Genomic DNA, 27,088 nt, shown 5'->3' on the forward strand with positions numbered 1-27,088 from the left:
GACTCTCATAATATATTTCAATAATGATATTCACAACACATTTACATTCACATCCAAAGTATATTCTATATAGGGTTGCAAAGGGGCGGAAATTCAGTTATTCGTCAGTAGAACTTTGATATTCTTCATTGAACAATAATAAGCCGACAGGCATGCAAGCGAATACAAATGTTAAAAAAACAAACTTTGAGTTATTCGTCAGTAGAACTTTGATTGATTCTTTTTGAACAACAAAAAAACATGAATGTTGAATAAAATGTACATTTTAAATAAACATTTCCACCCCAAGCCGAAAAACAGTCCCCTAAATTTGGCAGGTTGTCATACTGGATAATCTCGCTATGCCAGACCGTCCTCCACAGCGCTGCAGAGGAAGGTCTGGCTAGTCCACACAGCATTCCTGGATGGGAGAAAAACATGCTCTGATTTATTGCCATTTCTTTAAACCAATCACAATCACCTTGGGCGGTGCTAAGCTCCGGACGGCGCCACGTGCCTCTGCAAAATAGTCTCGAAAAGGAACTTGTTTTGGTGGAACATGCGTACGTTCAAAAGTAGTTTTAGTCGAGCAACAGAAAACTCAGATTGGACAGTCTAGCTAGCTGTCTGGATTTACCCTGAGGGGCATAGTCCTGATAAATCAACCAGAGGTTAGAACGGCAACACAAAGAAATAGGAAGGTGACGGACATCCGGCTGAAATGAAGGACATCCGGCGGAATTTCCGATGGCAACAGGGCAATCCCGGAAGTGGAAGGTCGTGGATACAGACTACATACTGGATAACCGCTGTTCAGAGAGTTCAAACCTGACTGAGCTTCTCTGGCTGCTCCTGGTCCACACTGGAGCTCCACTCCTGCTGCTTTCTGATGTCACCAACACAGGAAGTAGACGGTTCCCCTCCTGTGTGTTGTTTCATGTGTCTCTTTACATGTTCCCTCTGTTTGAAAGATTTCTGACAGATTGAGCAGCTGAAAGGTCTTTCTCCTGTGTGGACTCTCATATGTCTCTTCAAACTCGTCTTGCAATCTAATCTTTTCTTACACTCAGAGCAGCTGAATGGTTTATCTCCTGTGTGAGTTCTCATGTGTTTATTTAAATGTGCCCTAAGTTTAAAATATCTATTGCAGACTGAGCAGCTGAAAGGTTTCTTTCCTGTATGAGTTATCATGTGTGTCTTCACACTTGAGTTTTGACTAAATCTTTTCCCACACTCAGAGCAGCTAAATGGTTTTTCTCCTGTGTGGATTCTCATGTGTTTCTGTAAACAGCCACTAAGTGTAAAAGATTTCCTACATACTGAGCAACTGAAAGGTTTCTCTCCCGTATGGACTGCCATGTGTCTCTGTAAAGTTCCACCCTGACTAAAAGTTGTATTACAAACAGAGCAGCTGAAAGGTTTTTCTCCTGTGTGAGTTCTCATGTGTCTATTTAGATTTCTCCTGTCGCCAAATCTCCTTCCACACTCCGAGCAGCTGAATGGTTTCTTACATCTTGAATCATGTTTCAGAGAGTTTGAAGCTGACTGAGGTTCTCTGGTCTCCTTCCAATCAGCACTGTCATCAGTCTCAGGTTCAGAAGGGTCTCCAGTCTGGTCTTCAGTCTCTGGTTGTAAAAGTGAATGTGGATGTGAGTTCCTGGCTGGTTCTGGTCCTCCACAGTCCTCTCCATCAGCTTCTGTTTCCATGTGTTGAGTTTGTCTTTGATGAAGCTGTGAGGACCGAGCTTCCTCTTCATCATCTTCACTCTTCACAGTAACAGGAGTGAATGGGAACTTGGTGATATCAGCCTCCTCCAGCCCTTGAAGCTGCTCTCCCTCCTGACTGCTCCACAGTTCCTCCTGTTCCTCTTTAATGTGTGGGGGGGGCTCTGGCTCCTGCTGGTCCACACTGGAGCTACACTCCTGCTGCTCAGGGGGAACCTCTTCTTTCACCACCAACAGCTGCTCAACATCTGCAGGAAACGCACAGGGACGTTACAGAGAAATGTTGTTCATTCATTCATTTAGGGAAGACGTAATGAATTATGAAATGTGGGATTTCGTCACACCTTTCCACTGACATAGGAAGACAAATCAATACTAGGGCTGGAATAAAATGATCAAATCTCCAATCATACTATATCTTTGAGTGATCTGATAACAATTAATAAAATCCAGACATTGATCTTTTAATATCAGCCTTTTTACCATGGATATATAAGTAAAAAGTCAGCTTCCCCCACTAATCAGTTTTACTGAGTTTGAATCAGTCGAGCAGTCAGGGCTTAAAGGGCTTGTGTCATGGTTGTTAAATGTTTGCAGTGTGGAAATAATCACGTGTGTAAACTTTGGCAGGTGTTAAAGGGTAACTACCCTTTTTCAACCTGGACCCTATTTTCCTATGTTTGTGTCTAAGTGATTGATGGGAACAACAATCTGTGACATTGGTCCAGTATTAACAAGCTATAATGTAAGTTAATAGGGCAGTTGTCCAGCTTGTATTTACCTTCACAAAAGTGCTTGTTTTGCTGCTGACAGGCTCAGATTAATATTCTAAGTGTCTGACAACATTATGGAAAGGATCCCTTCAGGGATAGACTTTTTGGAAACCCATTTAAGACCTTTCTAGAAACAGACCAGAAAAAGCTCTGAAGTAGCTAGCACTAAATCCACCAGACTCCATTTAAAAATGGACAGACCCAGGCTCTTGTTGGACAGTGTTTTAAAGGATTGGGTACCGAGTGTAAAATGTTCTAAATAAATAACAAAATGTTAATACTATAAATAGGTTTGGAATTATTTTTACAACTGAAATTATTTGTTATTACAGAGAGAAAGTACCGAAAAAAGGTACCAGTAAAAATGTGAACAGTATCCAACCCTAGTGTGTGACGGTGCCGGTTGGGGGTACGATGAACAGGGGCAATTATAGTCACAATAAAGATAATGGAACTATGACTAGATATAGTAGTTGTAGTAGTTCATGGCGTAGCAGGGCACTGCAGGGTGCATTCAATTCAATTCAAGCAACTTTATTTATCCCAAAAGGGCAATTCCGTTTCCAGTAGTCTTCAGACCCGAAGAACAAAAACATTTACACATAAGACAGCAGATTGTCAGAAACAAGTAAGGGACGGGCAGCGAGTGTACACAGCCCTGTTTGAGGCGAGAAATGACAGATACATAAATCAGGTTCCCAAAACAAGTTGAACACAAGCAAACAAAACAGGATGCTCGTTCCAGAGACTATTGTCTAGATTTACAAGTCTGATAGCAGACGGAATAAAGGACTTTGAATAGTGGTTTGTTTTCCTGGGTGGTGCCCTAAAGCGCCGGCCTAAGGGCAATAATGTAAACTATGAGGACAGAACATGGGCGTGTTGGTCCAGCATTTTGCATTTAGCAAGGCATAGCATGGTTTAGCAAGGCACTGCAGGGCGTAGCAGGTTGTAGCACGTGCTACGCCCTACTACACCCAGCTACAACCTGCTACGCCCTGCAGTGCCCTTCTACACCCAGCTAAGGGGGGTTGTTATGGGAAGTGAGGCTGTAAGCAGCAGCTGCCGCTGACACTTCATGAGTAGTGAAGCTCCAGTAGTCAGTGTTTTATGTTCGCTGCAAAGACAAACTAAATCACCGGATTAATGCAACGTAATCACGACATATCCCGGCCATTTTTCACCACAGAAAGCTGCAACCAGCCAGGCTGAAGCTAACATAGTTAGCCTGAAGAAACAAGGCGTCTGTCCCAACTAACGTTACGGTTCGGAGCTGCGACGCTGGAAACGTTACACTAATCTACAACAGCAGTCTGTTTCTGATATAGCGTAATTTACACTGATTTCAGTGCTCTTTGATACACAGTTTGTTGAAGAGTGTGACATGCAGGCTCTGCATGCACAGCAAACCAACAATCATCATCTATTTGAATCAATTCATCAAACAACCAAAGCAGCCCCGCTAGTCGACCACAACCTGACATTTAGAAGAAGCAACATGCATTATTAATATCATTCACTTTAGCCTGGATTGATATTATATGAATACAATGGTGTCATGTCAGTCAACCAGTGTATTTCTTCCTAATGTCCCTCTCCTAAATCTCTTCAGAAGAGGAGTCACAGCCTGACTGGCTTTGGTTTTTGTAAAGCATTAAAGTTCAACAAAGACTGGGTCACATAACATTTCCTTTTTTATTTTTATTTTCTTTGTAGATTAACTCCCTACAAAATCACTCCAGTAGTAGAGAATGATTTAGTATTTCTAAATAGGGCTATTTATGTCCTCTTGTAAAAATTAGTCTTTTTTTCATATCGCAATATATATCGCAGGGGAAAAAAATATCACAATGTAAGTTTTTTCCCAATATCGTGCAGGCCTATTGCAGGGCGTAGCATGTTGTAGCAAGCAGGGCACTGCAGGGCGTAGCAGGGCAAGCGATCTGTCAAAGATTGATGTTCCCATCAGTCACTTAGACACAAAAACATAGGAACAAAGGGTCCAGGTTGAAAAAACAAACAGTAGTATTGCACATTTCAAATATCTTCATCTTTAGTTTTTCTGTACCGTTTGATTTTGCCTTACATTTGCACTTTAGAATGTGTTACTGTATTGTATATATTACTTATCTTTCTTTATCTTATTTGTATATATTTCTTATCTTTTATATTGTACTTGTATGTGTCCTTATTGCACCGTGGGTTGGCGCGAAACATATTTTCAATAGCTCTGTATGTCTGCCACATATTGTAGAACTGACAATAAGGTTGACTTGGCTTGAACTCAGCTCTACCCCGTCAGTGATCGCTGGGAAGCACAAAGGTGACACCGACTGGACCATGAGGTGTCCTTCACACACACACTCTAAAATTCTGCATTTGTGGATTGCTGCTCGTTGTTGTTGGGATGTTTATTTTTACATTTCAATGTTCTTTTATACCACACATCTTTGTACAACCCTTTGGTCAGCTGTAGCTGTGCTTTAATGTGCTCTACAAATAACCTAACTCTTGAAATGTCCCCTACAGAGAGCAACGTGGACGAAAACAAGTGGTCAAATGGAACCTAAGTGATACAAACTTTCACTCTTTACCTCCTTGACTGTGATTCCATATGCGAGTGACCAGCAGCGTAACATAAGTAAGGGTATCATGATGGAGTATGGCCAAAATGATAATCACGATGATTTTGATCAATATATTCATCTAAACTAAGCTGCCCGGTGCAGGGAACCACTCTGATTGGCTCATGGAGGCACGTGATCAGAGAGTGGTTTACGGAGCTTTGGAAAAATAAAAACTTTGATACAGAGCGTTCTATGAACGGAATGAAGCATTTTAAATATCGCTCGATCACGTGAATTTGATCGTGGGAAGCCCAAATCGTGATCATGATTACAATTTGATTCATTGTGCAGCCTTACCTCAGCAGGTAGCGCGCGTTAAGCTAACACACGTTACATCTGACGTATCGTTAGCTTAGTGTCTCATCAGTCTCCCTGCTGATTCCTCACGTCTGTTTCCACTTTTGTCTTCAGTTACAGTTACAGTTTTTCGGGTCGGCAGCTTATAAAAACTTAAGTTCTGGGTTCCTTACATTGTTAGTAGTGAATATCACCACCCAGCAGCTTTTAGGGTTGGAATCTCCTAATTTATACAGTAAAAATATTATATGCAATTCAATAGCCTAATCTAGTTCGTTTTTTTATAAACTTTATATATATATATATGTTTTTTTATATATACTTCGCATGAGTTTACTTGGCACCTTATTTTGAAAACCGGAAGTAGTCTCACTTGTATCATTCCACCAACTTTGCTAAGACTGTCGCTGGCTAGATCTGGACCGTTTGGATGTATCTACCATAAATGCTAGTAGGCCTATATGAGTACACTACAGTTTTAGCGTCGGCGGATTTGATCAAAATCAAACTGTTTAACGAACAAACCTGCTGTCAGTATAAACAGAGAGAGAACAGAGAGAGAGGAAGAAGTAAAGGGACCAAACCTGCTCTGTGTAACCGAAGCTGAGGGCTGAAAACAGCGTCCAGCAGCTCCCGTTGTCGCTCGTTCTCCTCTTTTGAACGACAAAGTTCCTCCTCGTACTCTGCTATCGTTCTTTCAAACAGCCCAAATATCTCTTCAGCAGCCGCAGTTAGTCGCTGCTCCACCAACGCTCTCAGCATCTGGACTTTACACATTTTACCTCTTTCTCTACACAACTAAGACACTCTGATAACACACCTTTCTGCTAGACGCCAGCTTGTTCAAAGTGTGAAGTTAGCCGCAGTGAAGACTAAAGCTTCCGGTGCAGATTAGTTGCTGAGCTTCAAAATAAAAGTCCGGAAGTTTCTCAGACTCTTTAAGATCAAAACAAGGAAGATTAAAATACACTTCTTTTTTTTACAGTTTCGTTACTATTATCACTTTGGGAAACACTCACTACTTTTTACTTATTTAACCACCTCAGTTTATAGAACGACATATTTTTAATAAATTTTCAGGGCTCTGAGAAAACAATGAACCAAATTCAGAAGATGATGGAAGTTTGTTTCCCGTTTCTTAACGTTTTATAAGAAAAGCGTGGAACCCGAGACTGCATTTAGTTTCACCTGTTCCCTACCCAGGCCAGCAAACATGAAATATACTTTAAGAAAAAACAGGGTTTGATAGTGCTTTAATGAACTTTTGAAAACAGCAAAAGAAAAATCACATTGACAGTTAAACAACAAGTCTGTGTGCCAAGCTGTAAGATATATCGTAACATCTCGCCCTTTAAAAAGGGGAATAATAATAATGTCAGAGTCTTTTAGTGTGAAAACTGTTCCCCACAGGAAGTGGACCCAGACTGTCCCTCCTTGTTTCTGACACTAGAGGGCAGAACAACAGAAAATGTGTACACATAAAAGTCTTAATATCAGAGTTTCTGCAGGTTTCAACCAGTCACATTCTCAGACCTTTAGTTATTACATTTAAGACCTTTATAAAAATAATATTAAAGGAAGAATTCACTTATTCTAATGTGTCTGATGTGGTCTACGTATGAACAAGAACAGGGAATTCACAAATGGAATAAAGCTTTCACTAATCTGAAACTGTGTTTTTAAGAATCTTTAGCCTCTCTGGGATAATTTAGTCCAGATTTGACAAGTCTAGGTGTAGTGGTTTTGGATCTGGACCTGGTCCAATGTGGTCTACATGTGAACAAGAACAGGGAAATCTCCCTTTATTGCATTTTCACAAATAGAATAAAGCTTTCACATATCTAAAACTGTGGGCCAGATGTACTAACTAATGCTTTTGCGGCCACTTCAGGCGTATTTGTTTCACAACGTGCGTGTAAAAGCACGGCGAGGTATGTACAGACTGACTGCCTGTCGCGGGAACTGAAAATGGCAAATTGCACTTTTCCGTGTCATGCATATGCATTCACGGGAGCGTCAAGGGAACAGTGGGAGTTTCCCATGAAGAGGTGGGAGAAGAAGCGTAAATACGCCTAATTACGTATTCCACGGTATGTACAAAAACCGCCCGTGACGGCGCACCTCTATTTTGCGGTGAAAATTCCCCGCCTCTCAGGTGTAAACCAGCCGCAAGCGGGTTTCCTGGCATGTGCCTCCTGGTGAAATGGCAGCAGTGATCCAAGCAAGACGAAGACATAGGCTCCAGTTACTGGAAGACATCAAAGATGACGTTGAATCTCCGACTCAGCGTTCACATTCCAGTCCAGCAGTTGTTAAACTCCTCGCTACGTTACAAATATTGGCATCAGGATCATTTCAAACAGTCCTAGCATCAGCAGTGGGAATATCTCAGTCTGCACTCAGCCGTATCACAGCACCAGTACTTAACACTTTGCTACAGCACACTAGTCAACACATACATTTCCCCACCACTAATGCCGAAATAACACGCATCAAGCTGTTACCTAATAAACAAGCAGATCAACTTCGTTATCGCTAAATCTTTGTTTTCGCTGTTTTGACTGACTTGGTGGCGGATCCATGATAGAAAGATGCGCGCAATTCACGGTATAGAGGGCGGAGAAAGACGCTTACTACCTGATGAACTGCAGGTTTGGTAAATACGACGTGAGCTGAAGTATCACAGCGTGCGCTTTCTGCAGGTTGGCCAAGGCGCTGATAACGCTACATTCACAAATGTACGTACATCTGGCCCTGGGTTTTTAAGAATCTTTAGCCTCTCTGGGATATTTTGGTCCAGATTTGACAAGTCTAGGCATGTGGTTTTGGATCTGGACCTGGTCTAATGTGGTCTACATATGAAAAAAAACTGTGAAATCTCCCTTTATTGCGTTCTCATAAAGACAATACAGCTTTCACGATTTAAAAGTGTGTTTTAGACACTAGTTTTAGATATTACGATGCCACACATCACATCATTTATAACCTAAGCTAAATTGTATGTCCCTGGATGGACCCTTTTTTAAATGCAATAAGTCAACACTTACATAAAAGACAGTAAAGAACACAAACTCAACAATAGAAACATACCTTAAAAAAAAACATCACAAGCAGATAAAGGCAAAACAATACACAACACAGGCTAATACAATAAATCACCATACAAGAGGAGCACCAGATTATTCATAGCCAGTACTTTTAGTTTGCAGAAATGTTGTTAAACAGCATCTTATTACCTGGGGGCATGTATCTTTGGCTTTGAGATACGGTACGTTTTCTCTCGTTTCTTCGTTCTCTGGGTCCTATCTTGCACCCGGCGCAGAGCCCGACCCAAGTGTCTCTGCTACTTTAAGACCGACGCAGTTGTCAATTTACCGTCCAGCGCCCACGTCGTTTAAAGAGCCAGTGCAACTGCGCCCATTTGTGCGCCCATGGGCGTGCTGGTCTTACAGGGAGGTGTGTTCAGGTGCATTCTGGGCGTGCTGGTCTTACAGGGAGGTGTGTTCAGGTGCATTCTGGGCGTGCTGGTCTTACAGGGAGGTGTGTGCAGGTGCATTCTGGGTGTGCTGGTCTTACAGGGAGGTGTGTTCAGGTGCATTCTGGGCGTGCTGATCTTACAGGGAGGTGTGTTCAGGTGCATTCTGGGCGTGCTGGTCTTACAGGGAGGTGTGTTCAGGTGCATTCTGGGCGTGCTGGTCTTACAGGGAGGTGTGTTCAGGTGCATTCTGGGCGTGCTGGTCTTACAGGGAGGTGTGTTCAGGTGCATTCTGGGCGTGCTGGTCTTACAGGGAGGTGTGTGCAGGTGCATTCTGGGTGTGCTGGTCTTACAGGGAGGTGTGTTCAGGTGCATTCTGGGCGTATTGCTATCTTGAGGCAGCGGGAAGTGATGGCACCATTGACCAACAAATACCAAGAGGGCTATTTCACAAAACCACGATGAGGGATTAAGCCAAGATATTCCAGTTATCATAATAATAATGTAATAATGTTTACTTTATCAATCCCGCAAGGGGAAATTACAATGTTTTCACTCCGTCGTTATTATCCTGGCTCAATTTGGCCTCGACTCGGTTTCACAAAAGCAGAGGCACCTAAGTTACCATGGAGATTTAGGCCGGTTACACACTGGATGCGTCGCGCGAGCGTGTCAGCCGCGTGGCGTGTTCGTTTATATTTCGGTTCCCGTGTTAACAGGTTAGAGCTTTCCCCAATGCCTGCGTGAGACGCCTATTTTTCACGCGAGCGTATTGGAAGCGTACACGCTTCTGGTGTGTAAGACACCGAAAAATCCACGCAGCCGCCACGCTTCTGAGACGCAATAGAAATGCCACGCTCGCGCGACGCATCCAGTGTGTAACCGGCCTTAGTCTGTGCAGCTAACCTGCTCCTCATTGGCTAACAGCCAGGATTTATTCATCCTGGACCCTTTTCTGTTCACTCGGCAGTGGTTTTACCTTATTGTTATCAGCATGCATTAAAATACAACAGGTGCATATTGCTGTTCATTTAAGTACTGTTATTATTTAAAGTTGTGACCATTATTTTTTATAATTGTTCATGTGACAGTCGTTGGTGCTGTTATATTGCTGTTAGATGTTTGATGAATATATTACGGCAGTTGCTGAGAGAATTAGAAAAGGCTGATAAAATGTGTTTTAAATGAGGTCTGGTACAAAGGGCAATATATAAAGTGCTGTACATGTGTGTTTCTATAGTGGACAAATGCACCTTAAATTATTTTAGCTGATATTTTTTTTGTATTCTTTAACGACTATAATTTGGGAGGATTGTACAAGAACATATCCTAATTGTACAATCCTGCCAAATTATCGTCTTAGTTCACTGAAGCAATAACTACTGTATATAGTGTAGACTACTGTACATTCATGTAACAACAGGGAGAGGACACCTCAATGGGTTTTTGACCTTATATTTTGCTGGGGGGAAATAACTGATGAATACTCTGTTACAGTCATTGTTTACAGTGTGCATGAAATGTATCACTTCATTATCATTATAGTTTCATTGTCTTTCTTTTCTATGTCCATATATACGAGGGAGCAAAGCATATCATATGTAAAGAAGGAAACTATAAAAAAAATAATAAAAACGTGAGAAAAAGCATGGCAGATAATAGCGATAGAGATATTATTGAGCTATAATAGAGATATTTACGCATCATATTCTAGCGTTATAGAAAATTGATCTTCATGGTAAATTTCCTGAGTAACATTATCTTCTGCTTACTTTTAAGGCAAAGAGTCCAACTGTTCATTTGTGCAAATGATAAGTAGCCTAATCCTTGAATGGTCTGATTATGACGGTTTCAGTTCAGAGCAGTGGGCAGTTAATGTATATTTTTAGGCTACTTACGCATTCAGTTGGTGAACGCGCATCCATCCGAATGACTTCAGCCTGGCTCGACCTAGTCGCTCCTCCTCAGCCTGGCTTGGCCTTCGTGAAATACAAGTCAGGCTGCACAGATTAGATTAGGTCAAGCCTCGCTTTATCAGTTATCCTGGATTTATAAATTCTGCTTTTGTGAAACAGCCCCCAGGAATCACTGTGAATGGAACCAACCAATCAGGGTTTATTTTCTTCTCACTCAACACAGTTTGGGAGACAGAGGCTAGGTCGTTTTTCTAAATGAGAAAAAGAATAGGGCCAAGGATTGACCCCTGTGGGACCCCAAACAAGATTAATGTAAACACTTCTGATTATGTTTGCTATGTCTTAAGTACTCATGTAACCATTGACATACTGAACCCTGAAAGCCACAGGAACTTAGTTTGGCAAGTAAGATTTTCATGATTAACTTTATCAAAAGCTTTTGATGAATCCAGGAACATTTATAAATTCTGCTCTTGTGAGACTAGTCTAAAGTCAATAACGCAGCATTTCATTGTTATTTTAACAGCACATTAGTAAAATGTGCCTCGGCTCGTGCACAACGTAGGCACACTATGTTTGTTACACACACAGGGATGCGCAGCAGCACACACACATGCAGAAGATTAAAAATTTAAATATTATGGTGAAAATCCTCCATCATAACAGCAATGCTCCAAGGTCCAAACGCGCCTGGCTTTTAAAGGGAATGGGAGATGACACTGATTGGTGTATTGCATTTTACGCCCCAAAACACACCTATGATTAATGAAGACTCAAAGTACAACTCCTTTGAACCATGCGCCTAGCGCCGTTAAACTAGTAAAAGTGGATTCGGACACACCCTAAATGCACCTTCGTCAGGCGCTTCACGCAGTGGGCTTAGATCGTTAAAATAGGCCCCTAGAGTGCCTGTTCAGATTTGACTTGCAGTTGAACTGAGGTTCTCTGGTCTCCTTCCAATCAGCACTGTCATCAGTCTCAGGTTGTAAAAGTGGATGTGAGTTCCTGGCTGGTTCTGGTCCTCCACAGTCACAGACACAGACACTCCATCAGCTTCTGTTTCCATGTGTTCAGTTTGTACTAATACACTATGTTAATTGTCCTTAGACAAAATTCAAACAACATTTAAGTAGAGATCAGCGTCCACAGTTTAAATATTACAGCGTGCAAAGCATAGATTAAAATGGATAGAAAGGCCATTGAACTGTTTCCCGTCCTGGCCTACAAATCCTATTTTACAGACTAATGAAACAAATCTTTGTGGGGCGACCTCTAGCTCACCCAGTAGAGCATGCACCCCATGTAGGCTGAGTTCTTTGCAGCTTACCTGCGGCCCTTTGCTGCATCTCATCCCCCCTTTCCTGTCTATCCACTGTCACTATTAATATAAGGGAAAAGCCCCCCAAAAATGACCTTAAAGAAGAAAAAAAAAATCTTTGTTGGGTACAGATCCTCGCAAAAATCACAGTTTAATCTTTTTCATTTTAATATTTTTCAAGGAAAATGAGAATATTGAGACAAAAATGACCATTTCCTCCATATGAACCAATTCGCAAAGGCAGTATCAGTCAAAATAATCGCAATTAGATATTTTCCTCATATCATGGAGCCCTAGACTGTAGCGATAGTAATGCGTGTCCTTTCAGTGTGTGTTCTCAATTTTTGCATTCTCTGTATGTTTCTTTGAGATTTTTATCTCAATGTTTGGGTGAGGTTGGTGTGTTTTGAAAATTGGGCCGGTGTGTTGCAAATGTCAGGGCCGTTTTTTGATACCAGTCCGTCACTGGACCCAGCCCGCTGTTCAGCTCATTCTCTGTAACTGATGCAGCATGACAGCATGGCGGAACCAGCCAGCCGGAGAACAACTTATTTGGCTAACGCTAGCTTGCTAACTCCGCCTTAACGTCACCAACTCGCCACATCGTTCACAGAAAACGAGCTGAATAAAGCTGTTACTCGTGGCGATAGCAGTGTGCTTTGTGTGGATGAAGCATGAAGTTAATTTGACTCATTTAGCCTCAGCTCAGCGACTCACCGGAAGTCGGCTTATACTGAAGTTTATACGTTGGCAATGGTACAAATAAAAATGGCTGCCACTCTGACCATTACGCTACGTTGATTTTAAAGGAAATGGCCTTTCTATCCATTTTATTTCTATGGTTCAGAGAGTTCCCACCTGGCTGATATTCTCTGGCTGCTCCTGGTCCACGCTGGAGCTCCACTCCTGCTGCATTCTGAGGTCACTTACACAGGAAGTAGACGGTTCCTCTCCTGTGTGTTGTTTCATGTGGTATTTTAAATGCCCACTCTGTGTAAAAGATTTCTTACAGACTGAGCAGCTGAAAGGTTTTTCTCCTGTGTGAGTTCTCAAGTGTCTCCTCAGATTTGAGTTCTGGTTGAATTTTTTTCCACATTCAGAGCAGCTAAATGGCGTCTGCCCTGTATGGATTCTCATGTGTGACTTTACACTTCCTCTCTCTGTAAAAGATTTCTTACAGACTGAGCAGCTGAAAGGTTTTTCTCCTGTGTGAGTTATCATGTGTGTCTGCAGATTTGTCTTGTAGCAAAATATTTTGCCACACTCAGAGCAACTGAATGGCGTCTCCCCTGTGTGGATTATCATGTGTGACCGTAAATTTGCACTGTGTGTAAAAGATTTTGTACAGACCGAGCAGCTGAAAGGTTTCTCTCCTGTATGAGATCTCATGTGACTCTTCAGATTTTCCTTGCGGCCAAATCTTCTCCCACAATCAGAGCAGCTGAACGTTTTCTTACATCTTGAATCATGTTTCAGAGAGTTTAAAGATGACTGAGGTTCTCTGGTCTCCCTCCAATCAGCATTGTCATCAGTCTCAGGTTCAGAAGATTCTCCAGTCTGGTCTTCAGTTTCTGGTTGTAAAAGTGGATGTGAGTTCCTGGCTGGTTCTGGTCCTCCATAGTCCTCTCCATCAGCTTCTGTTTCCATGTGTTGAGTTTGTCTTTGATGAAGCTGTGAGGACTGAGCTTCCTCTTCATCGTCTTCACTCTTCACAGGGTCAGGAGTGAATGGGAACTTGATAATATCAGCCTCCTCCAGCTCTTGAAGCTGCTCTCCCTCCTGACTGCTCCACAGTTCCTCCTGTTCCTCTTTAATGTGTGGGGGGGACTCTGGCTCTGGCTCCTGCTGGTCCACACTGGAGCTACACTCCTGCTGCTCAGGGGGAATCTCTTCTTTAACCACCAACAGCTGCTCAACATCTGCAGGAAACATAATTAAACAGACACATTACTGACCACCACACAAACTAAACTCAAATCAATCATAATGAGAGGTAGTTTGTATCATCATAGACAGTGATGCTGGGTAACGTGTTACTTGTAACGCATTACTCTAATCTGACCACTTTTTTCAGTAACGAGTAATCTAACGCGTTACTATTTCCAAACCAGTAATCAGATTAAAGTTACTTATCCAAGTCACTGTGCGTTACTATTTTTGTCATTTTCCTTAGTAAAAATATATATATCGTTTTTGCTTTCTTCTTGCGTCACGGGGAGTGAAGTCACGTATGCAACGACAAGTCACGTTTTCAGCATGTGGACAGGTCACGTTTTTAGCATGTCGACAGTTAACGTGTACCACGCAGCGACACAAACGTAAACAACAATGGAGGGAGGAGAGAGATGCGCGTTTTCTAGCTGGAAATACAGTCACTATTTTGAGTTTGTGTCAGCTAAAGATGGCAATATTAAGGTTTGTTGTACACTCTGTGCTGGTGGCGACAATGTGCTATCTAGCTACAAAAATACTACGTCAAATTTGAAGAAACATTTGGAGTCGCAGCACCGCACAGTCAAACTTACAGAGCAAGTCCCGCCAGGTGGTGCGAAGCAGAGAGAAGAAGGTCCCCCACCACCCAAACAACAAAAGCTGGACTTCGGTGCAAAACCAGTAAGTGGGGGAGAGTTGAAGAAGTTGGTCGGGCAGTATGTTGTAGAGGAAATGCTGCCCTTAAACACGGTTGACTCGCCTTCGTTTCGTGCCATAATAAACAAGATCCCTACTACTGTCAATGCCGAGTTGCCTCACAGAACAGCTTTTTCTTCTTACATGGAGAAGGAGTATGCAGTGATGGAGAGAAATCTGACGGCCGCGCTGAATCAGGTCGACTTTGTGTCAACTACCGCGGATATTTGGACTGCTAACAACAGAAGTTATATGGGAGTAACGCTCCACTGGATCAGTAGATCCACATTAGAGCACAACAAGGCTGCGTTGGCATGTAGGACAATTCGCGGTAGACACACGTATGATGTTATTGGTGCAGAAATCAAAAACATTCACTCTTCATATGGACTACTCAACAAAGTAGTTGCAACAGTGACTGATAATGGATCCAACTTTGTCAAGGTGTTTAAAGTTTATCAGCCTGTCACGGAGTCTGATGATGAGACGGAGGAGGGAGAGTCCACCCCCACAGATGATGATGATGATACTTTTTTTTTTTTTTTTTAGATCTGTCAGAAATCCTCTCAGCTGAGGATGAAAGTGATTGCCAGCTGTCTCTTCCCCCGCACCACAGGTGTGCTTCACACACCATCAACCTCATTTCCACAAATGATGTGGAGAAATATTTAACTTCCAATGGAGTGTATAGGAACAGCACAGCAAAATGCACAGCTCTTTGGACCAAATCAAGTAGATCTACCCTTGCATCAGAAACAGTGGAGGAAGTCAGCAAAAGAAAGCTCCTGGTACCAACATCCACAAGGTGGAATTCCTTTTTTGATGCTGTAGAGAGAATTGCAGAAATCCCCATGAGTGAGCTGAATACTCTGTGCACCAAGCTGGGAGTTAAGTGCTTCAAAGACAAAGAGTACCAGTTCCTGCATGAGTACTGCACCGCCATGAAGCCTCTGACTGCAGCACTGGACATTTTACAAGGTGACTGTCCTTATGGGACTTTACTACCCACACTTGAAGTTCTGATGCAGAAGACCCTGGCTGTGAAAGATGCCCTCTCCAGGATGACTGAAGGCCATCCAGATGCCATAGTGCAGGTATGTTCCATCTTTTAAGCTAGTTAAAAAGTCTTGCATCACACTATTCATGAACATGGAACAGAATATTCATTATCATTGCAAAAGAAGATTAAACAAATACAAATGTCAGTAAGTAACCTAAAACAAAATTAAATACATAATATTGATTCCACATTAAGCATGATTTACAAGTAATTAAAGTAAAAAGGCCTTGTAGGCATAAACAAATCAATTATATTTTTCAGGCTATTCAGACTTGTTTTGCCGGTGTGCTGGACGACAAAGATGCCCTTCTCGCCGCTGTCAGTTGTCCAAAATTCAAGCTTCGATGGCTGAGAGATGCAGGTAGGAGAGAGCGAGTAAAAGAGCTTCTGACAGCAGAGTGCCGCCGCACCACTGCTCCTGCAGCACAGAGCCCTGCCAGTGTGCCCACCACATCTGCCAGCCAAGGTGAGATGGACTTTTTCACTTTTGAGGCAGAGCCAAAGGAGACCTACTCTGCAGAAAATGAAGTCATGGACTACCTGAGGTCAGCCTAGGATCTTCAGATTCTGCATCAGTTTTCAAACATAAAGAACATTTTCTTGAAGTATAACACTCCAACCCCATCAGGTGCTCCTGTGGAGCGGCTTTTCAGTCTGGGAGGTTTGGTGCTCACGCCTAGAAGAAATAAACTTTCTGACAAGAGGTTTGAGAAGCTTCTGTTAATGAGGTACAACCATTGGTTTACTCGCCCCACTCCACTGTTTCACTCATAACATGCGATTACAACATAAGATTAGGCCAAAGTAACAAAGGTCAGGTCAAGAAAGACTGTCTTTATTTTATATTTTAGAAAAACAAGTGGTTATGTTAAGTGAAGTCAAGAAAGACTGTATTTTATTTTTTATAAACATGTATTTTTTCAGGAAATAGTTTTTAAGTTCAACTTAAAATGTCAGGAGGAGATACATTATTGACATTACTGTTAAAAGTGCACTTCCAATAAAGTGAGTGTTGGTAAAAACGGTTGTCATTTTTATGTTGAGGCGGCGGGGTGTTGTCGGCAGCTGCTGAATGTAACTAATAAAGTAACTTGTAATCTAACTTAGTTACTTTTAAAATCAAGTAATCTGTAAAGTAACTAAATTACTTTTAAAATCAAGTAATGTCTAAAGTAACTAAGTTACTTTTTCAAAGTAACTGTGGCAACACTGGTCATAGATATGAAAACTGATACAAAGTAGCATAGCTTGTTAAGGTCAGCTTGCTAAAACCAGCTACAAAATGCAACCATTTAGGGCTGTCCCTAACGATTATTTTTGTTAACGATTAATTTGCACATTATTCTAAAGATTTTTTTAACTGAACTTTGGAGAATCAGTATTTTTTACTTAAATACTTGACATAAAACTTAAAATGGCTATGACATGGATTTATTTCATCACTGGAGTAATATGAAGTTAAGATAATCACTGGCAAATGTTTTTTTAGCCTCAGTGTGGGGAAAGGACAATAATTGAAACGCAGGGCTCCAGCCTACGTGAATGGCCTGAAGTTTATCCTTGTGCGTTGGTGTGTGCGTCAATATCTTCAAGAGAATAGCAGGGCTGGCGTGCGCGTGTGTGTGGTAGAGCGATTGAGAGAGTGATGGTGATTATATTCAGAGTGAGTAGTGCTCTGCTGCTGATTTGATCCCCACGGTTGTGGCACTGACACGGCCGAGTGACACGGACAGAGGCGTGCCAGACTGATCTCAATAAGTGGCGTATGTATGATACGCCAATTCATATGCCATTTTGGCGTGTTATCAAGACGCATAGGGAATAGGGAGGTAGGTCGGGGTGGTGGATGGGTCAAACAACACAGGACTTTCACCCAGGAGACTGGGGATCGTGTCCCGCGTGTCACGTTTCCTAAATCCGTCCCGTTCTTCTTTTACTAAACCCAACCCGTCTGCTGTATATGGCGTAGACATACACGCGGATAGCTCCAAATGCAACGGCGTAGACATACACGCCGAGAGCTCCAAATGCAACGGCGTAGCGTTCTTCTTTTCATAAACCCAACCCGTCTGCTGTATACGGCGTAGACAAGCACGCAGATAGCTCAAAATGCATACAGATCACGCTACTGGCGTGTGGCGTGTATGTTTATGCCAAGTCATGTCACATTGGGAGTGCAGACCACCAAAACCACCATCCTGGAAGCCGCCAATCATCGCTTCAACGGTGTGCAGTGTGAAGCACTTTATTCTGTTGCAACCATGCTTGATGCCCGCTACAAAAGACCGGTACTTTGGCGTGGAAAAAAAGAGGAGTGCTTGCGACCTGTTGCTCAAAGTTTTGTATGACATGAGCGGCAGTGCAGATGCCAGCACAGAGGATCCCCCCAAGAGAAGAGGACCCGAACAGGATCACTGCTGGATATGTATGAAGAAATTCTGGAGGAGGATGTCATGCTGGAGGAGCAAGACAAGACCGAGGCCGCCGCGTCACGGGTAAGCATCAAACATGCACAAATGGAGGTTCTTTTTTTGAATATTTCACTTTAGGACCAAAAGCATCCTAATTAATAATGCGACTTTCTCGATTATTATTCTGCAATGTCATAACATAGATAGTAGCCTATTTGTCATAAAGGATCCTTGTATTTTTTTGCAATACAGAGCACGCTGTTTGTCACGGAGTTGTTACAGGACCGTCTGTGGCTCACGAGACAATATATGGAGCTTGGTTTTAAGTTTGATTATACTTTAAAGCGGGTCCTAAGGACTGAAGTGGAGGTCTGGACTACAGCTGCTTATTTTGTCCACTTGACCACTGTAAGTTTCAGTACAATGTCAACTACTATGTCAGGGAAGCTTTTGGCAGACCTGTTAAAGTAGGAGATGATGATGTCTGTCTACATTTGTAAAATGATACATTTATGGTAGAATCAAATGTTGTTTGTCTTGTGTATTGCCTTATCTACAACTAAGGGTGTCACGATTTCGATTTTACATCGAAATTTATCGAAATGAAGCCACAATCTTGAATATCGAATTAAAAACTGGAATCGTGGATACTGCCACGCCCCTATGTCACGTCCGGTCGGCTTGTCAAGTGAAAAAAAACACACGTGTTGAAGTTCTGCGAGTCAGTCAACCTCCTGAAACTTAGCTAGAGCCAATCAAAAGATAGCATGGCAACTGCAGATGCTGGAGACCCATCGACAGAACTTGAGCCCCCTCCTCTTTCACTGAAGTGTGTGAAAGTGTGGAAGTATTTTGGATTTCCAGTGAGTTACGTTGACAACGTTTGCGTTGTCGACAAAAAAAGCCACAGTTTGCAAGCTCTGCTATGTGCTTGTACTATATTCTGTGTATTTACCATTGCACATTAGCCTAGCAGCTAGCAGATATTCCTTCTGCTTATAGCTTTATAAAACCGCACGGTTGAATTTCAGCCTGCATGCACATTTTGTAGCCTAAACAGAGCAGCTTATATTGGTAGAGAGCAACAAGTTAGCGCTCTTTGCTACTGGTCTCCTCAGCTACTGGTGCTGGGTCTAAGGTGTTTTAAGCCCCCCAACTAACGCCGCCTTCACACTGGCAGTTGAAATCAGCTCTGTAATACGCAATACGTTCCCAGCGGACGTCGTACTACACCGTTGAAAAGCTTCGAAGCGACTCACAAAAAAGCGGCGGAGAGACTCGAAGGACTGCTAAGTGTCTGAACGCATGCGATTCTCTCTGACCTCTCTGATACAGATAGAAACAGAAAGGCTGCTGCGTGGAGAACAGCTGCCCAGGGACGTCGACATGTCACGTCGGTTAAATGTCATATAGCGGTATAATGTCAATAGTTCGATGTCTGCTGCTAGCTAACTAATTAGCATTAGCAGGTTAATTCATCAGTACCATAACAACGCTGGAATTGTCGGATAAGAACCGTCCGTAGCCTTTCGCAAGAGTTCAATTTTTTTTAACGCATCCGGATGACCAACTGACACGATTTCTTTCACACCGCACTGGTTCGGGACCCGGTTCGGGACCCGGTTCGGGACCCATTCGCATGCAGTCTGCGAATCTCCAGAGGAAATGAATGACTTCCGGTCGTTTCGAAGCCGTATCGGAGCTGATTTCAACCGCCAGTGTGAAGGCGCGAAGCCTTCAAGGCAGCGTAAGCCTTCAAGGCGGCGCTGCGACCGCCAGTCTTCAACCCTAACCATTGCCTAATCCTAGTGCCTTCCAGGCGGCGCTGCCTGGAAGACGACGTTGGGGGCTTCAAACCCCAAACTCTGCGTGCTGCGAAGAGTCCGCCCTCAGGATTGTCGGTTAAACTTTTTTTTTTCTTTTTACTTTATTGACAAATTGTCAAAGTTTCCAATTGACTGAAGACGTGTTATTGTTACATTATGTTGTTAACAAATGTTTTAAATTTGACAATGTGGTGTGGTACGCTGCGAACAAAGGTCAGATATTATATTACATAAAAGTCTAGTCTAAAAATGGCATAGCAAAAAAAAAAAAAAAGAAGTAAAAATCGAAAATGTAATCGAACCGTGGATTTGGAGACACCCCTATCTACAACACATGAGTGTAATAAGGTAAAGGTAGTACAGGAGAGATACTTGGATTTCTCTTCAGTAAAATTAAATATATATACATACATACATACAGGGGTAAATGCTTTTAGGCGTGTTTGTGTTTGCTAGCAGACTGACTTTACGAGGAGGAAACCTTCACACGATGCAAAGTTATTTAACGGTTTTTTTTTTGGTTTTTTTAAATCTCCTAATATTAAAAAATATTAGATTTTCTGTATGGTTGTAGTCGGAGATGTCAGTCATTGTCTGAAATTATGGAGCATTGTCTTTTTAAAGCGCCCTCAGTTTTAGATTTGAAGTCATTGTCTGGAAATATTGTTTTAACAGCAACCAAACAATGAATACATTTATTTCACAATTCTGTCATATTTTCTCTTTTAATGTATGAAGGACAGGCATTTACATAAAATATATTTAATATATATGCAATCCAATAGCCTAATCTAGGTTTTTTTTTAATATATATGCGTGTGTGTGTGTGTGTGTGTACTTCGCATGAGTTTACTTGGCACCTTATTTTGAAAACCGGAAGTAGTCTCACTTGTATCATTCCACCAACTTTGCTAAGACTGTCGCTGGCTAGATCTGGACCGTTTGGATGTATCTACCATAAATGCTAGTAGGCCTATATGAGTACACTACAGTTTTAGCGTCGGCGGATTTGATCAAAATCAAACTGTTTAACGAACAAACCTGCTGTCAGTATAAACAGAGAGAGAGGAAGAAGTAAAGGGACCAAACCTGCTCTGTGTAACCGAAACCGAGGGTTGAAATAAGCGTCCAGTAGCTCCCGTTGTCGCTCGTTCTCCTCTTTTGAACGACAAAGTTCCTCCTCGTACTCTGCTATCGTTCTTTCAAACAGCCCAAATATCTCTTCAGCAGCCGCAGTTAGTCGCTGCTCCACCAACGCTCTCAGCATCTGGACTTTACACATTTTACCTCTTTCTCTACACAACTAAGACACTCTGCTAACACACCTTTCTGCTAGACGCCAGCTTGTTCAAAGTGTGAAGTTAGCCGCAGTGAAGACTACAGCTTCCGGTGCAGATTAGTTGCTGAGCTTCAAAATAAAAGTCCGGAAGTTTCTCAGACTCTTTAAGATCAAAACAAGGAAGATTAAAATACACTTCTTTTTTTAAATGCCACCCAACGAAATTTACAGTTTCATCACTATTATCACTTTGAGAAACACTCACTACTTTTTACTTATTTAACCACCTCAGTTTGCAGAACGACATATTTTTAATACATTTTCAGGGCTCTGAGAAAACAATGAACCAAATTCAGAAGATGATGGAAGTTTGTTTCCCGTTACTAAAAGTTTTATAAGAAAAGCGTGGAACCCGAGACTGCATTTAGTTTCACCTGTTCCCTACCCAGGCCAGCAAACATGAAATATACTTTAAGAAAAAACAAAGGGTTTGATAGTGCTTTAATGAACTTTTGAAAACAGCAAAAGAAAAATCACATTGACAGTTAAACAACAAGTCTGTGTGCCAAGCTGTAAGATATATTGTAACATCTCGCCCTTTAAAAAAGGAAATAATAATAATAATGTCAGAGTCTTTTAGTGTGAAAACTGTTCCCCACAGGAAGTGGACCCAGACTGTCCATCCTGGTTTATGACACTAGAGGGCAGAACAACAGAAAATGTGTACACATAAAAGTCTTAATATCAGAGTTTCTGCAGGTTTCAACCAGTCACATTCTCAGACCTTTAGTTATTACATTTAAGACCTTTATCAGGACAGGAAAGTAAAACGGAAGGCAGAGTCTAAATAGTACTTCAAATTGGATAAAAGCGACAGAGTCATATTGATCTGTACATGAACCACAAATTCTATATTTGGACGAGCGAAAGGAAGAACTACAACATCACGGAATAAAAAAAAGAAACATGTCAATGAGCATCAGAGGCAGCGTTACATGAACGTAGGAAAGGTTAAGACCTGTTTGAAATGATTGAAGACCTAGAACTCAATACGTTTGTGAATTTAAAGGAGAATTCCGGTCAATTTCACCCCGTAGCTGTGTTGTGTGTAAATGTGGAGTGCTGGCAGTAGCAAAAAAACCCGAAACCAATCGGTGCTGCCTACACCGTGTTATCCCCCTGCTAGCGTTAGCACCCAACAGGCTTAAACAGGGCAGGTTTTAAACATGCTTTTAAGCCTCTAGACATGCTCGAAATGTCATTACAAGTGCCTCCCCATGTGCAGTGATTCCTCCCGAGGGAACACAGGGAATCTGACTGCTGTAGATGTGACAGAAAGACATAACAGTTGCGTTAATCCAGCCAGTGCACATAGCTCTGTTTATTTCCTGTTTTCCGGTCAAGTCCACACTCATGCCCTTCATCATACCTAGAGATTGGCATGGAGTACCATAACATCATCTCTCAATGCAAATCAAACCAGCTATTAGGCTAACTGAAATACAACCATGCCAATCTCTAGGTCCCCAGTTTACAGATTACAGCGTTCAGAGCATAGGTTAAAATGGATAGGAAGGCCATTGAACTGTTTCCCGTGGTCATTTGATTGGTCCACAACAAAATGGCGATTGTTGCAAGTTGTCATGGTGACAATACGCGTCAGTGAGGCCGTAAAGCGTAAACTGTGTCGCAGCTCGCTTGGAGGAGAGCCGCCCAACACAGCTCGGGAGATGATCTCAGAGTTACGGGGAGGGAGGAGGGACAGTTAGACCCAGTGACAACGGGTCAGCGGACCGCTAACGTTACGCCCAGCCAGTTACGGACTGGCCATCTGGAATTTGGGCAAATGTCAGAAGGGCTGAAAGGTTTTTCTCCTGTGTGAGTTCTCATGTGACTCTTCAGACTCGCCCTCTATGGGCCACTACTGATAATAACAATGACCTCTCTTTGGTTTATTTTGATGTTATTTTATGCATACAGCCAAAAATATTCAACATTGTAGAGCAGGGAGCTGCGTGGGAGGGGTTCTCTCGGTAGACAGTTACTAATTTCAAAGCTATGTTATTGACACTCAATGCGTGTACTACCCAGAGGTTGAGCATTGCTCTTTCCATGTTTTTGAGGAGCTGTTGTATTATTTGCTGTGCTTAAACGTCGAGCCGTTGTATTAGTGCTGAATGTGCCTTTAGTGGAGCATATCATGTCGTAGATCTGCCGACATTTTATTTCTATGGTTCAGAGAGTTCCAACCTGGCTGAGAGTCTCTGGCTGCTCCTGGTCCACACTGGAGCTCCACTCCTGCTGCTTTCTGATGTCACTTACACAGGAAGTAGACGGTTCTGATGTCACTTACACAGGAAGTAGACGGTTCTGATGTCACTTACACAGGAAGTAGACGGTTCCTCTCCTGTGTGTTGTTTCATGTGATATCTTAAATGGCTTCTCAGTCTAAAAGATTTCTTACAGACTGAGCAGCTGAAAGGTTTTTCTCCTGTGTGAGTTCTCATGTGACTCTTCAGATTTGATTTTTGACTAAATCGTTTTCCACACTCAGAGCAGCTAAATGGTTCCTCTCCTGTGTGGATTCTCATGTGTGCCTTTAAATTTCCTTTCTCTCTAAAAGATTTCTTACAGACTAAGCAGCTGAAAGCTTTTTCTCCTGTATGAGTTCTCATGTGTCTCTTCAGATGTCCCCTTTGGCCAAACCTTCTCCCACACTGAGAGCACCTGAAAGGCTTCTCTCCTGTGTGAGTTACCATGTGCTTCCATAAACTTCCACTCTGTGTAAAAGATGTCCTACACACTGAGCAGCTGAAAGGTTTCTCTCCTGTGTGAGTTATCATGTGTCTCTTCAGATGTTGCTTGCGGCCAAATCTCCTCCCACACTCAGAACAGCTGAATGTTTTCTTACATCTTGAATCATGTTTCAGAGAGTTTAAAGCTGACTGAGGATCTCTGGTCTCCTTCCAATCAGCACTGGCATCAGTCTCAGGTTCAGAAGAGTCTCCAGTCTGGTCTTCAGTCTCTGGTTGTAAAAGTGGATGTGGATGTGAGTTCCTGGCTGGTTCTGGTCCTCCACAGTCCTCTCCATCAGCTTCTGTTTCCATGTGTTGAGTTTGTCTTTGATGAAGCTGTGAGGACTGAGCTTCCTCTTCATCATCGTCACTCTTCAAAGGAACAGGAGTGAATGGGAACTTGGTGATATCAGCCTCCTCCAGCCGCTGAAGCTGCTCTCCCTCCTGATAGCTCCACAGTTCCTCCTGTTCCTCTTTAATGTGTGGGGGGGGCTCTGGCTCCTGCTGGTCCACACTGGAGCTACACTCCTGCTGCTCAGGGGGAACCTCTTCTTTAACCACCAACATCTGCTCAACATCTGCAGGAAACAGAATGAAACAGACACATTACTGACCACCACTCAAACTAAACTCAAACTAATAATGAGAGGTAGATTGTATCGTTATAGATATGAAAACTTACAAATTTAGTCTAACAAACTGATACAAAGTAGCATAGCTTGTTAAGGTCAGCTTGCTAAAACCAGCTACAAAATGGAACCATTTAGGGCTGTCCCTAACGATTATTTTTGTCATTGATTAATCTAACGATTAATTTGCACATTATTCTAAAATAAAATTTAACTGAACTTTGGAGAATCAGTATTTTTACTTAAAGTACTTGACATAAAACTTAAAATGGCTATGACATGGATTTATTTCATCACTGGAGTAATATGAAGTTAAGATAATCACTGGCAAATGTTTTTTTGCCTCAGTGTGGGGAAAGGACAATAATTGAAACGCAGGGCTCCAGCCTACGTGAATGGCCTGAAGTTTATCCTTGTGCGTTAGTGTGTGCGTCAATCACTTCAAGAGAATAGCAGGGCCGGAGTGTGTCCGTGTGGTAGAGAGAGTGACGGTGATTATCTTCAGAGTGAGTAGTGACTCTAAAGTCATAGTGAGAGAAACAAAGTGTCTCCCCTGTTCTTTCTGCCCTCATAATTCCCTCATACGCTACTCTCCGTTACCGCTCGCTCCTCGCGCGAGGGCACAGACGTCACCCTGCCATTCTCGCTCTAACTTATGCTACTCTCACCGCGGGAATGTCTTGCTTTTCAACTGCGGTAAGAACAAATCCATAATAGTAATCCCAGACTTACTACTATGTCAGGGAAGCATTTGGCAAACCTGTTCAAGTAGGAGATGATGTACATTTTTTATTTGAAAATCTATTTTTATTTATTTTACTCCTAAGGACTGAAGTTTAAAGTCTGAACTTAAAAATAAAATGGGGCACTGGTATATCATTTATTCTCCTCCAAGTGAAATAATTTACCTATTTTTCAGGGGTGAATGTCTCTCTACATTTGTAAAATGATACATTTATGGTAGAATCAAATGTTGTTTGTCTTGTGTATTACCTTATCTACAACACATGAGTGTAATAAGGTAAAGGTAGTACAGGAGAGATACTTGGAAGTGTATATACTGTATATCAGGGGGAAAATGTGTATACATCGGTATAGGCGAAAATGAGTTTGAAAATATTGGCATATTGAATATCAGCCAAAATCAAATATGGTGCATCCCTAGTGAATATCACCACCCAGCAGCTTTTAGGCGTTGTTTGCTAGCAGACTGAGTTTACGAGGAGGAAACCTTCACACATTACAAATCAATGGAGAGAGAAGAGCCGTTTTCCCCTCCAGTGGGGGCGGGACTTAAATGAGCTCTCTCTATCCAGTCCTTCATCCACGTGCCCAAAAGTGATCACAGCTTCAACCTTGTGATTGGAAAGTTGCTTCTGCCTCAAAACGAACGATGATAAATTTCAGACAACGACTGATATATTTGAGTTCAGGACATCTCTGACCACACCCGTCAACAACATCTTTATTTTTAGGGCACCTCAAGTTTCAGATTTGAAGTTATTTAACGGTAAAGGGTTGGAATCTCCTAATTTATACAGTAAAAATATTAGATTTTCTGTATGGTTGTAGTCGGAGATGTCAGTCATTGTCTGAAATTATGGAGCATTGTCTTTTTAAAGCGCCCTCAGTTTTAGATTTGAAGTCATTGTCTGGAAATATTGTTTTAACAGCAACCAAACAATGAATACATTTATTTCACAATTCTGTCATATTTTCTCTTTTAATGTATGAAGGACAGGCATTTACATAAAATATATTTAATATATATGCAATCCAATAGCCTAATCTAGGTTTTTTTTTAATATATATGCGTGTGTGTGTGTGTGTGTGTACTTCGCATGAGTTTACTTGGCACCTTATTTTGAAAACCGGAAGTAGTCTCACTTGTATCATTCCACCAACTTTGCTAAGACTGTCGCTGGCTAGATCTGGACCGTTTGGATGTATCTACCATAAATGCTAGTAGGCCTATATGAGTACACTACAGTTTTAGCGTCGGCGGATTTGATCAAAATCAAACTGTTTAACGAACAAACCTGCTGTCAGTATAAACAGAGAGAGAACAGAGAGAGAGGAAGAAGTAAAGGGACCAAACCTGCTCTGTGTAACCGAAGCTGAGGGCTGAAAACAGCGTCCAGTAGCTCCCGTTGTCGCTCGTTCTCCTCTTTTGAACGACAAAGTTCCTCCTCGTACTCTGCTATCGTTCTTTCAAACAGCCCAAATATCTCTTCAGCAGCCGCAGTTAGTCGCTGCTCCACCAACGCTCTCAGCATCTGGACTTTACACATTTTACCTCTTTCTCAACACAACAAAGACGCTCTGCTAACACACCTTTCTGCTAGACGCC

At 42.1% G+C, this 27,088-nt stretch overlaps 1 protein-coding gene across 1 annotated transcript; it reads right to left on the reverse strand.

The window, feature by feature from the left end:
• Window positions 1-27,088, reverse strand: LOC144529238 (uncharacterized). Its single transcript, XM_078268241.1, has 6 exons — window positions 26,837-27,088; window positions 23,663-24,687; window positions 21,125-21,338; window positions 12,969-14,029; window positions 5,986-6,199; window positions 1-1,952 (listed from the first exon to the last, which is right to left on the reverse strand). The coding sequence occupies exons 1-6, from the start codon at window positions 27,027-27,029 to the stop codon at window positions 802-804; spliced, it is 3,858 nt and encodes a 1,285-aa protein (XP_078124367.1). The 5' UTR covers window positions 27,030-27,088; the 3' UTR covers window positions 1-801.

Source organism: Sander vitreus, chromosome 14 (assembly GCF_031162955.1).
Source record: "Sander vitreus isolate 19-12246 chromosome 14, sanVit1, whole genome shotgun sequence".
In the NCBI taxonomy this organism is placed as follows: Eukaryota; Metazoa; Chordata; class Actinopteri; order Perciformes; family Percidae; genus Sander; species Sander vitreus.